The sequence below is a fragment of the Stegostoma tigrinum genome, chromosome 7 (genome assembly GCF_030684315.1).
Source record: "Stegostoma tigrinum isolate sSteTig4 chromosome 7, sSteTig4.hap1, whole genome shotgun sequence".
Classification (NCBI taxonomy): Eukaryota; Metazoa; Chordata; class Chondrichthyes; order Orectolobiformes; family Stegostomatidae; genus Stegostoma; species Stegostoma tigrinum.
The window spans coordinates 93,604,969-93,618,560 of record NC_081360.1 but is presented as its reverse complement, the minus strand read 5'-3'; the positions used below and the strand labels follow the sequence as shown (position 1 = coordinate 93,618,560).

At 40.8% G+C, this 13,592-nt stretch overlaps 1 protein-coding gene across 3 annotated transcripts in view; it reads right to left on the bottom strand.

Annotated features, from left to right (window-relative positions):
• The window catches only part of LOC125453929 (contactin-associated protein-like 5), a 1,220,935-nt gene that overhangs the window by 443,245 nt on the left and 764,098 nt on the right, over positions 1–13,592 (bottom strand). For all 3 annotated transcript variants that reach the window (XM_048534087.2, XM_048534089.2, XM_048534090.2), the window contains one exon: positions 9,714–9,914. In XM_048534087.2, the coding sequence (XP_048390044.1) occupies positions 9,714–9,914 (201 nt within the window). The remainder of the gene's footprint in view (positions 1–9,713; positions 9,915–13,592) is intronic.

Here is a 13,592-nt window from a genome sequence, read left to right as displayed (position 1 = left end):
GAGTGACAGCATAACCTTTATCACCCTTGGCCTGTGAACCAGGCTTTCACAAATCTGACATCTTATTTGATCTCAGCTTTCAACCCTGTAAGCACAGTAACATTAAAACCACCAAGGTACTTCTCCATTAAATAATTCATTTCTGCTCCTTGCTTCAACTCAGCTATAACTAAAAAACTCATCCTGTTTTTGTTATCTCGACTTGACTATTGGAGTGGTAGCCTGGCTGGACTCTCATCTTGCACCTTACATACAAACTGTGCTGCTGATACCCTAAATCTCATTCACCATTGCTTTGATGTTCATTGGCCTACATTAGCTCCTAGTCCAGCACTGCCTCGACATTAAAACTCTTGTCTGTGTTTTCAAATCTTGCCATGACTTCATCCACCCCTATGTCTGTAAATTTCACTCATACTTTGTCTCTCCATCCTCTCACTGCTTCACAAATTTGAACCTCTTGCATATCCTTAATTTTATTTACTGAACAAACTGAGGCAGTATTGCAACAGGTAACCATTGAGCATTGTGAGCAAAAGTCAAAGAATCATAGAATCCCTACTGTGCAGAAAGAGGCCATTCAGCCCACTGCGACTGCATTGACCCTGCGAAGAATATCCCATGCAGACCCAGCCCCGTCAACCTATCCTCATAACTCTGCATGGGACTATTTTTTAACCATGGCTAATCCACCTAACTTGCAGATCCCTGGACAATATGGGGTAATTAACCATGGCTAATCCACCTAACCTGCACGTCTTTGAACTGTGAGAGGAAATCAGAGCACCTGGGAGAAAGCAATGCAGACAGGGGGAGAATGTACAAACTCCACACAGACTGTAGCCTAAGGGTGGAATCAAACCCCAGCTCCCTGGCGCTGTGAGGCAGGAGTGCTAACCACTGTGTAGTCGCCGTTGTATCAGCTGTGTGAAAGGATTCTGGACAGGAAAGCCCTCTCGCTTTTATTCTAAGGCCCAAGGTCAACCAGGCCACGTAGAATCTTCACTCGGGAAGGAAGCCTTCCAAGGTTCTCCACAGGATCCATGGAGAAGAGGTGGGAATGGCCATGGTCATGGGACAAAAGGCCAAGGGACATCTTCAAAGATATTTATGAAAGGTAGTTTAGAGAATTCTTAGGCAGTGAAAGGTGGCATTGGAGGTAAGTTAATGTTAAGTGAGGTCAGGAGGAGATTTTGGGGTAGGGGAGCTGGTCAAGTCAAAGGAATGGCTTCATAGAATAGCCACATTTTGGGCAAGCACCGCCTTGATCTCAGCAAGCCTGAGAAGCTTACATCTGCATTTTTAAAGTTCCAGCGATCGAGGCTTAAATCTGTTGCTGGCATGTATGATTGAAATTCATGAAATAAAATAACAGATAAGGATGGACTCTATGGATGAGACAGCTCGGGACAGTCCCACTTTAGCGGTGATAAGTGAGAAGCCAGATCCAGCTTCGGCACCAAGGCGGGGCGGGGGGGGGGGGGGGGGGGGGGGGCACGGTTCCAGTGGGAAAACCCCATTTCCCAGTAGCCTGCTGATGGTAGCAGGATTACCACACAATGTTACTCTTGCCTCCAAGTTCTTGTCTCTGATGGCAAATTCCAGCCCTGTATGTCCGTATGTCACATTTTCTTCAGTAATAACTCCTGAGAACCTGTTTTTTTCTGTATTAAAATCTCTACATAAATGCATTTTAAAAGTTTTTGGCCCATCAATAATTGCAAATACAGTCATGGTCATCAAGGTTTACAGTATGGAAACAGGCCCTTCAGCCCATATTGTGCATGTTGCCCAGTTTTCATGATTAATCTAGTACAATTTGCCTGCACTTGGTACCTATGCCATCCAGGTGCCTGTCCAAATGTTTCTTAAACGACAAAATTGTATTCGTCTCCACTGCCACCTCTGGCAGCCTGTTCCTGACACTCGCCATCCTCTGTGTGAAGCAAGTGCCCTTCTTGTTTATTTTGTATCTCTCCCACATCAGAAAGATCTTAAATGTCTACCCCATTGCTGAGGATCTGGCAACACAGCTAGGTCAGACCAGGTAAGGATGGCAGATTTCCTTCCCTGAAGGACATTGTTGAATCAGATGACAATCCACAGTTGCTACATATTCGCCATTATCTGACCAGCTTTTCCTGTTTAATTCCGGTTTTTATTGAATTTGAATGGCATCATCTGCCATGATGGGATTGCAGTCTACATTTCCTGACCATTGCCCTGGAGCTCTGGATTACTTAGTCCAATGACATTATAGTACGTCAATGTCCCCCAGGGTAGTGTGCTGTGATTGCTTTCAGAGTTAGGTAAAGGGCAAGCCAAAATTCTGTGAAATGAATAATTACCACTGCAAACCTTAATCTGCAATTTGTCAAAAGAAGGAAAATGGCTGTGCTCTTTGGCAGCTACATGACATCTGTCAAACTTGAAAATCAGCACGTTAAGGCCATTAAGTGCTGGCCCTGCTGATTTGATACTTCTGCCGTGTAATGCCCAGATGTTTTCGTAAACAGTCATGACAGGAATATGGTTAGCAACCATCCACCTAGTGAATTAAGTAGGGACAGAAGTCAGGACGATGAGTGGGTCAGAGGGGAACCTACAGGTGAGTGTGTTCCCATATGCCCGATGCCCTTGTCAATCTAGATGGAAGTGTTTGTGAGTTTGGAAGGTGCTGTCTGTGGAATTTTGGTGAATTTCTGCAGTGCAACTTGTGCAAAATACACACAGTTGCCAGTGACTGTCGGTGGTGGAGCGCATCGATGATTGTGGATGTCGTGCCAATCAAGCGGGCTCCTTTGTCCTGGACAGTGTCAAGCTTCTTGAGTGTTGTCGGGACTGCGCCCATCCAGGGAAGTGGGGAGTATTCCATCACAACCCTGGTTTATGTCTTGTGGACAGGATTTGCGGAGTCAGGGAGTGAGTTACTTGACACAATATTCCTACACTCTGACCTGATCTTGTAATGACTATGTTTCTGTGGCAAATCCAGTTGAGTTCCTGGTCAACGGTAACCTCAGGAATGTTGATAGTGGGGGATTCAGGGATGGAAACACCAATGAACGTCAAGGAGTCTTATTGGAGTCAGTTGTTGCCTAGCAGCTGTGTGGTATGAATATTACTTGCCACTGCCAGACCAAGTCTGGATATGTCCAGATTTTGTTGCGTTTGTGTATTTTGACCAAAGGAAACAAATAATCCAACAAATATGCTGAATGAATTACTTAAGCAATGTAAAGGTTGCATAAAAACTGCAAATGTAGTACTATTTTTTTTAAAAACTGACATTGAATGTAAGGAAAATAAACCAAATTTTACTTACCCAACTAGAAAAAATATAACATGTTGTATCAGCATAACGGCAGTGCGCGAAAAGTTCACCACAAGCTCCAGCAAATTCTAAAGGCCTATCCAATTATAGGTTTACTTCAAATATTTTCACTCTCATCCCTTCATAAAACTGTCTATTGTAACAAGGAATGCTGAAGAAGATTTAGAGGACAGTGCTATGTATAGAACACTTGAATTGGTTGGAATCATGCTAGATAAGCATAATTATAGCTCAGCAGGATAGAGAAAACTTGTATACTTACTGAAAAAAAAAATCGCACAGCTCAGACATCTTTATCAACATTAACCCTTTTCTGCTTTACTTTGAGGAGCAATACATTAGTTATTGAATTACTTTTCCATTATGCAGATATTCCAGCTTCCAAAGGCCAATGACAAAAACATTATCAATGTTTACATGATTTGTCATAGACAATCCATTATACAAAGATAAACTGTTTTGTCAAACTAAGCATTATTAAAGGTATAAGGTGGTTATAAGTAAAAGATAAAATGCTGGAATATGAAACAGGTTAGATAGCATCAGTGGAGAGATGGAAAGTTCAATTTTTAGGTTAGTGAGCTTCTCTGAATGTTGTAAAATCCCAGCTTTATAAGAAGTAGGAGCATGATCAGGCCATTTGTCCCATCAAGCTAGTCAGCTATTAGTTATATTGGAATGGCAATAGGCTATTCAGCCTATTATGCCTATCTCAGCATTCAATATGATCATAGCTAATCAAGTATTTCTATGCCTTTTATTGAGCTACCCCATAACTCTTTACTCCCTGGCTAATTAGAAATCCATTAAACTCTACCTTAAAAATATTCAGAGACTGAACTTCCACAGTCTTTTGGGGTAGGGAATTTCAAAGATTCACAGCCATTTGAGTTAATAAAAATCTCCTCATCTTGAAGCTAACTGGCACCTCCCTTATTTTCCAACCATGCCTATTGGTTCTGGACTTCTGAACCAGTGGAAACATTTTACCTGCATCTGTGCATTCAAGCATTTCGTAAATTACACTTCTCGTTCCTCAAAATTCTAGAGACTATTGGCCCAGTTTTCCCAATTTCTCTCCATAGGACAGTCCTGCCATCCTTTGAACAAGTCTGGTGAACCTTTGTTGCACTCCCTCTCTGTCAATGATCATATTCCTGACATAACGAGACAAAAACTACATTCCACAGTCCTCCTGGTCCAGATTAATCAAACTCCTATGCAGCTGAAGCTAGGCTTCACAATTTCTGCACTCAACTCCTCTTGCATGAAAGGCTACAATTCTCTTAATTTTGAACAGCTGGCTGCACCTGCATGTTAGCCTTCAGTAACTTATCAACAAGGGCACCCGGGCATCTAAATTCCTTTGTACATCCATGCTGTTAACTTTTACCATTTAAGAAATACTCTGCATATCTGTTTCTTCTCCCAAGATGGATAATCTCAAAGTTTTCCACATTCTATTCTAATTAATATATTCATGCTCTCCCCTCTCCAAGCCTGTCGATGTCTTCCTGAAGCCAGTTTACGTCTTTCTCACACAACACACTCAGCTTAAATTTATATCATTTGCAATTTGGAAAAATTGCATTTGATTCTCACCCTCAAGTGACTGGAGCAGGGCTCTAGCATTGACCCTGTGATACCCCACTGGGAACAACCTGTCAATGAGTCCTCCTCCAACCTGCTGGAGAAACATAGCAGGTCTGGTAGCATCTATAGAGAGCAAACAGTTAATGATTTGTGTCCAGTGACCCTTCATCCAAATCCCTACCTCTCAACAGAAACAATTTTATTCCTGCTCTCTGTTTCCTGTCTGTTAGCCAATCATTAATCCATGCCAGTTCATTACCTCCTTTCCCATGTGCTTTCATTTTGCTTTCCAGTCTCCTTTGGAAACTTTACCAAAAGCCTTCAGAAAGCCTAGTTCTGCTACATCCATCAGCTCTTCTTCATCAATTTTGTCAGCAACATTGTCAAGAAACCTCAACAAGCTTATCAAACCTAATTTCCCATTTGCAAAACCATGTTTACTGTATCTAGTCAGACTGTTATTATCCAAATGTCTATTCATTACATCCTTTCCGATAGATTCCAGCTTTAACCCTACTATTCCTTCCATCCTCGGGTGACTTCCCGTGTCTGCATGGGTTTCCTCTGCGTGCTCCAGTTTCCTCCCACAGTCTAAAGGTGTGCAGGTGAGGTGGATTAGCCATAGGAAATTGCCCTTAGTGTTCAGGGCTAGGTAGGTGGGTTATAGGGGGATGGGCCTGGGTGGGATGCTCCAAGGGTTGGTGAGGACTTGTTGGGTTGAAGGGCCTGTTTCTACACTGCATGGATTCTATGATTCTGTGATGTAAGGCTAACAGAACTGTAGTTCGATATTTTCTCCCTTGCTGCCTTCTTAAATAATCATATGAGACTTGTTACTACCCAATCCACAAGACTTATTCCAGAGTCAATAGAATTTTAGATGATCATCACCAAGACATAGATTTTCTCTATAGCCACCACCTTCAACTCTTGGATGATGGCCATCAGGTCCTTGTGGGTTATCAACTTTGAGCACCATTAGTTTTTTTTTTCCAGTACATTCTTCTTACTAATGTTGCTTTCCTCCAACTCATCATTCTCCTGAACCAGTAGGATCTGTAATTCTGGGAGACTGCTAGTACTGTCCTGGGTGAAAACAGATACAAAGTGATAATTTAGCTACTCACCACTTGTCTATTCACTACTACACATTCTTCTAACTCTGACTGCAAGGGACCCACATTCATTTTAACCTTTTAACAACTTTATTCCTGCTCTCTGGTTCCTGTCTGTTGGCCAATCATTAATCCATGCTAGTTCATTACCTCCTTTATTTTCACATACCTGTATGAGTCTTTAAGGTCTTTTTTTTGCAAGATTATATTCAGATTCTATTCTCCCTTTGCTTGTCAGTTTTTCGGTCCTCCTTTAGACCATAAGGCAAAGGAACAGGAGCAGGCTGTTTAACTCCTTGAGTCTGCTCCATTAATTCAATAGGATCATGGCTGATTCATCATTCCTCACATCCACTTGCCTCCCTTTTCTCCATAACCCCTTATTCTCCTGCTGTTCAAGAAGTTAAACACCTCAGCCTTAAATATGCACAAGGAATCTCCACCCACAGGTTTGTGTGCAAGGAGTTCCAAAGGCTCATAACCCACTGACAGAAGAAACTCTCTTCATCTCAGTCTTAAATTGGTGCTTCTTTATTCTAAGACTGGCTTTGGGCCTTTGACTCTCCCATGCGGGGAAACATCCTGTCAGCAGTTGCCCTGCCTTGTCCCTTAAGAATCCTGATCATTTCAAAAAAATCACCTCTCGTTGTTCATTGAACATAGGAACAAAGGAACAGGAATAGAGTATTCAACTTCTCAAGTCTGTTCTGCCAGTCAGTGAGATCATGACTATTCTTTGGCTGATATCCATATCTCTGTCTTTGGCCTAAACTCCTTAATATCTTTGCTGAACAAAGCAAAAATCTATTTCAGAATGAACAACTGATCTAGCATCAGTTGAAATAACCTGTGCTCATTAGACAATCCTTCTAGAGCAGTGATTATACTGGGGAATCTTCACTGAACAACGTCCAATGAAATAATACCTTTCTTTAAATAAGGGATTGAAACTGCTCACAGTACACCAGATGCAGTCTCACCAGCACCTTGCATAGCTGCAGTAAGACGTACACTTGAAATAGCGGGCAACATTCCATTAGCCTTCCTGATTATGTCTGGGTTAGAGTCTTACTTTACTGTATTCTATAACCTTCACAATGCTCAGAATACTGCCATTTCTGGTATGTTTATGGGCCTTTTCATTCATTATTATACATTCCCAAGCTTCCTTTATTTGTCATGATTGACTGATCTTTTTGGGTTTTCGCACCTTAAAGGAACATACAGCTGTTACAAGTCATGTAAAAGTTCTTTAAAAGAAAATTATCCATTACCACGTATAGTTATGTCCTTCAATGTATTTTCCCAGATCACCTCACAAGGTTTGCATTTCATGCCTTTACACAAATTTAACTCTCATGCTTCAGATTAAATGATTTCACTTTCGTACATACCGTATAATTCTATCATATTGTGGTCATCATCCCTAAAATTTCCTTCACAATAAGATTATAAAGTGGCTGTATTCATTACAGAATCCTAGATCCTAAATATTAGAATTACAATTAGAATTTGTTATCAGACGTACTCAAATACATAAAGTACAGGAGTACATGCAGTGACAAGTATACAAAGTTGCTATTCCCAGTGCCATTTTAGATACAAAGATACCGAGGTACAAAATCTTAGGTACAATGTAGAAAAATAAAGAAACCAAGTTAAAAGTTAAATGTTACATTTCTTCTTAATATTGAGTAGAAATATTAATGTGTCATTCTCTAAAGTACAGGCAGAAACAAAGCAGCAAGACTTCAAATTAGCTCATTAGCATACTACTCAGGAAAACCATCTCTAACACACTCCAGAAACTCAGTCTCCACACCTTTAGTGATCACTTGGTTTATCCAGTCAATATGCAAGTTGAAGACACCCACGATAACTGTGTAACGCGGCATGCATCTCTCCTGATCGCTATCATGTCTCAAACTGCCACTATTATTTGGTGACCTGTAAATAACACCAAACAATTTCTGCTGCCCTTGTTGTTTCTTGGTTCTACCCAAGCAAATTCCACTGAATCTTCTGGACTTTACTTACCACATCCTTATTCTCAGCACAACTTCACCTCCTGTTCTTTCTTGACAGTCCTTCCTAAACTTCAAACAACCTTGACTATTTAGTTTCCTATCCTAGCACCATGTAGTCATGTTTCTACATTGGTAACTCATGTATCTCTATTTATATCTTTCTATTGTCTACTTTGTTGAGTGTGACATGTATTCAAATGGAATTCTTTTAACTTTTTGACATCATTCCATTTTCAAGGCACACTCACTGCTTGGTTTTATTTCTACTATCTTCTAGACTCATTACGACTTGCCTTCTTCCAAATTGGGCTTCCACTCAGATTCCCATTACCCCCGGCAAGCCAGCTTGAGCCAACCCAACATCACTAGCACATTTCCCTCTAAGGATATCAATCACAGTCCCATTAGTATGCAAGCTGCTCAGCTTTGTACAGGTCCCTCCTGCCCTAGAGCCAGTCCCTCAAAAATCTAGTCCTATCCTTCCTGCACCAACTTACCAGCCACATATTCAATCGATCAATCCTCCTGTTTTAGGAGGTAGGAGTAATACAGAGTAAAAAAAAGTACAAATGTATATTAATTCTTGGAAAATAACATACTGGAGACCCATTTTGAGGCTTTCCAGACAAGCTGGGCCAGGTGCTGCCACTTGCAAGTTTTATCCTTTTATCCTACTGACAGTAAACAACAGATGTTAAAAAAGAACAAAATAAACACAAATATATTTCATCCGAGGTTTGAGATAAATTAATTCTTACTGTTCTTATATTCCGGGTAAGAAATTCTGAAGATGGACAGGAAGCAAAAATAGTGATAATTGCGACAAATTCCATCATAAGCATTTAAATCAGTCCATGTCATTCTAAATCAATTGCGCACATTATAAATTAATCAACCCACAACATTCTTATGGAAAAGTCAATTTGCACCACCACCCAATTTTAACAGAATCTTGAAACAATTTCCTCAAGTGGATCTGAATATCCAGCTCCACAAAAATAAAAGTGTTTCTTCCTTGAGCCATATTCTATCTGAAATCCATGCATTAACTTTGGTTTACAAACAGATGAATGGGAAGCGGAGATGGGAACATGACCTTCTCAACCGTCAGAAGCAGATGTAATTGTTCATTGTGACAGAACCTATTGTTTTTAGGTGTTGTTGAGATGTTTTCCACAATTGTACCAACCACTGCACGAGGAAGTGTTCCTTGGCCTCACTTCTGGACTCTAAACTTTCCTGCAAGCAGAAATCCCCACCTATCCTGCCAATGCTGTTCAATATTCTGAAACTCTCAATCAAATCACACCATAACCTTTAATATTTCAAAGAATAAAAGCCTCAAGCATTACATGATAACAGCTTTACACGTAAGTCCAAAAAAAACTGAGTAGAATCAAATTCTGTGCCCTTCCAATATTACACATGTCACTCCTCTGCCTATTCAGTATATTGTAACTGAGAAGCAACAGATATAAGCATGTACACATTTTTATATATATTTAGAGAGAGAGTGAGTCATTGTAAGAAAACCACATTAAAGCAAATCCTCTTGACTCAGTTTTCCACACCAGTCATTAATATAACTTCATAAATTACATTCCTGCGGCAAGTAATTCCATACAACGTGGTCCTAGAACTTACCAGGTGTGTTTAAAAGGCGTGACTTTCTGCAATGGTAAGACACTTCCTGCTCACAGTAGTCCATGTTGTTAATCATTGCTTGCAGTTGGTCTGAGTTGGCTGTGTAACTCAAGTGCACAAGGTGAGGCTTGCCAGAACTGGAGCCTTGGACCTTGGTTAGCTCTGTGTTGTTGTGCTGCGTCACTGTCCAAGTCTTGTCTTCTGTTAAAAGAGTAAAAAAAAGACAACTAAACATAATCCAAAGCCACAGCATTAACTTCCCTAATCTAAAAATATACAGGCAACAACTTCAAGAGCTCATAGATGTGATGGTTAGGTCTTTGACATAAAAGAACTCACTCCATCTCTTCCGTACCATGATATGTTCAAAGACTGGTGTCACTAATACATCAAAGTGAAATGTTTGATTAAATAAGTACTGTGTTTGTAGACAAAAATTTTTTTTGTGTAGTAATGCATATGAGGCCTCCATTCTCACATGAGTTCATCAATTTTCAATAAGCAGAATGCACAATGTATGCTAGTATGAAAATTGAGATGAACTGTCTTTAGGGCCTTGAGTTTATTTTTAAGAATTTATCTTTTTCATTATGAAAACGATAAAACATTCATTCATCCTATCAACAGGTAAATAATTATTTCTGATCAGTTCTACAACACGATTCTATGTAAATTTCCCTTTCAGCTTGGACAGAGTCATGTTATTTATCCTAGTTGGTCACTGAAGAATTATTGAATAAATGGAGATGTAAGAGATAACTGTTTGCTACTCAATTGTCTGGTCTCCATTCAAAGCAATTACAGTTTTAAGCCCTAAATTATAAAGAGTGAAAGAGAACAAAAAGTGTTAACTGGGTTTCTAAAAAGGACAGAGAAACAAGAGTTGTCCATTCAGCCTCTGGCATCTGATCACATAATTAGGTCATGATTGATCTGTATCATAGCCGCAATAATTCAGCTTTGTCCTTTAAAACATAATAGCCTTGAGTAAAAACCATCTGTCATTCCTGGTTTTGAGATTCTCAAATAATCAACAGGTTCACTTGCTCTTTTGAGACCACAATTTCAAAATTTCGCAACCTTTTCTCTGAAATATAATTTTTTCGTCAGTCACTGGGCAAGGTGTCACTGGCTGGCCAACATTTATTGCCCATCTCCACTAGCTTCAATAAAGTGGTGGTGAGCTGCCTTCTTGAACCACTGCAGTCCACGTTCTGTATCTAGACCAACAATGTTGTTGGGGTGCGGGGGGGGGGCGGTGGAGTTCCATTATTTTGTTCTAGCGACACTGAAGGAAGTGCAATATATTTCCAAATCATGATGGTGAGTGGCTTGGAGGGGATCTTGAAGGGGTGGTATTCCCGTATATCTTCTGCCCTTATCCTTCTAGATAGAAGTGGTCCCGGTTTTGGAAGGTGCTGTCTGAGGATCTTAGTGAGTTTCCATAGTACATCTTGAAGATAGCGCACATTGCTGTTCCTGAGTGTTGGTGATAGATATTCACAGATGTGGAGCCAGTCAAGTGGGTTGATTTAATGTGAATGGTTTCAAGCTTCTTGTGCAGAGTTGCACTCTTCCAGGCAAGTGGGGTGCATTTCATCATTCTCCTGTCCTGCATATTGTTGTTGCTGGGCAGGCTTTGGGGTTATTTTTCCTGGACCTTGTAGAAGTTTATAAAATCATGAGGGGCATGGATAGGATGAGTGGCCAAGGTGTCTTTCCCAGAAGAGCGGAGACCAAAACTAGACAGCAAAGGTTTAAGATGAGAGAGGAAAGATTTACAAGAGACCTAAAGGGCAATCTTTTCCTGCAGAGGGTGGTAGATGCATGGAATGAGCTGCGAGAGGAGGTTGTGGAAGCTGATACTATTTCAACATTTACAAGACATTTGGATGGGTATATGAATAGGATCGATTTAAAGGGATATGGAGCAAACACTGACAAATGGATCTAGATTAATTTTAAATTATTTGGTCGTCATGGGCAAGTTGACTGAGGGGTCTCTTTCTGTTCTACATATCTCTATGAGTCAGGAGTTGAGTTACTTGTCACAGTGTTCTGACCCTCTGTCTGCTCTTGTAGACACTATGTTTATGTGGTAAATCCAATTGAATTTCTAGCCCATGATAACCCTCACGATGTTGATATTGAGGGACTTAGTGGTGGCAGCAGCGTTGAATATGAAGGGACGGTGGCTAGATTTTCTCTTACTGGGGATGTCATGTGTGTGGTGCAAATATTACTTCCCACTTGTCTGGGTACTATCCAGATCTTGTTGCATTTGAACATGGGGACTGCTTCAGTATCTGAAGAGTTGCAAGGGTTGCTGAACATTGTGTGATCATGGCCAAACATCTCTTCTTCTGGCCGTATGATGGAGGGAAGGTCATTGATGTCATTAAGGAAGCAGCTGTAGATGGTTGAGCCAAGGTTATTAACCTGAGTGAACACTGGAACTGGGATGTCTAACCTTCAGTAACCATAAACATCTTCCTATGTGTCAGCAGCTTTCCCCCAATACCCATTAATTCCAGTGTTGTTAGGGCTCATTGATGCGACTCTCAATCAAATAAGGCCTTGATATCAAGGGCTATCAGTTCCACCTCATCTTGGAATTCAGAGATCTCCATATCTGAAACAAACTTATAATGAGTGGCCCTGGCAGAACCCCAAGCTCACATCAGTGAGCAATGTTTCCTTACATCACACCTGAACGACCTTGCTCTAATACTTGAGATAATGCTCTCTTGTTAACTACCAATCCCACCTCACCAGAGGAAATAGCTTCTCTTTATCTATTTGCACAATTCACCAGGGTTGCATGCTGAAAACAAAACCCAACTACTCCTGGAATTATCACAAAAGTACCAGACTTTAAAATAAGGATTAAAATTCCCCAATTTACCTGATTTTCAAGCATGAGTTGATGAAAAACATGGTCAAGGTTTTTATATGCAACAAGAGTTACTATTTATTATGAGCTATTAAAATCTAGCTACAGGTAAATAATTATAAACCATTGAAATGCAAAACAACTGATTATAGCAATAATTCCTGAAAAGCTCCCTCTTTTATGCACAGGCACAGGCAAACAATGAAGGGTCTAGGCCCAAAACATCAGCTCTTCAGCTCCTAAGATGCTGCTTGGCTGCTGTGTTCATCCAGCTCTACAGTTTGTTATCTCGGAGAAAAGTAGATTATGAGCAGAGGAAAAAGGGGACACAATTCAGTGATTCTTCTTCATCGAATCCCTATAGGGTGGAAGCAAGCCATTGGCCCATTGTGTCCATGCTGCCCCTCTTAAGAGCATCTCACCTAGACACAACACTTCCCACCTGTTATTCCCATAACCCTGCATTCCCCACGGCTAACTCACCAAACGTGCATAGCCCTGGTCACTATGGGGCAATTTAGTCTGCGTAATCCACCCAACCTGCACATCTTTGCACCATGAGAGGAAACCGGAGCACATGGAGGAAACACGCACAGACATGGGGGGAATGTGCAAACTCTGCACAGACAGTTGCCTGAGGGTAGAATCAAACCTGGGTCCCCGGCATTGTGACACAGCAATGTTAACGCACTGAGCCAACCACCCCCACCTCCAACCTCACCCCCATGACCCCACTCCTTTATGGGTTGCTCAGATGATCCTTATGATTCCTGTGCTGTTCAAAACGTTATTTATCAGTTGTCTTTCTTGTGGATCATTACACTGGTTTCTAAAGGATACAAGGAGCTGGTTCACATGTAAGAGTTCTCTGACTTATCACTTGAAAGTCAGAGCTTACAACAACTGTTGAAGGAAAGCTGAACTGTTTCCGTTCAGACTGTAAAAATAGATTTTGGCGCCAAAGAACAGAGATGCTTCCTGTGCCA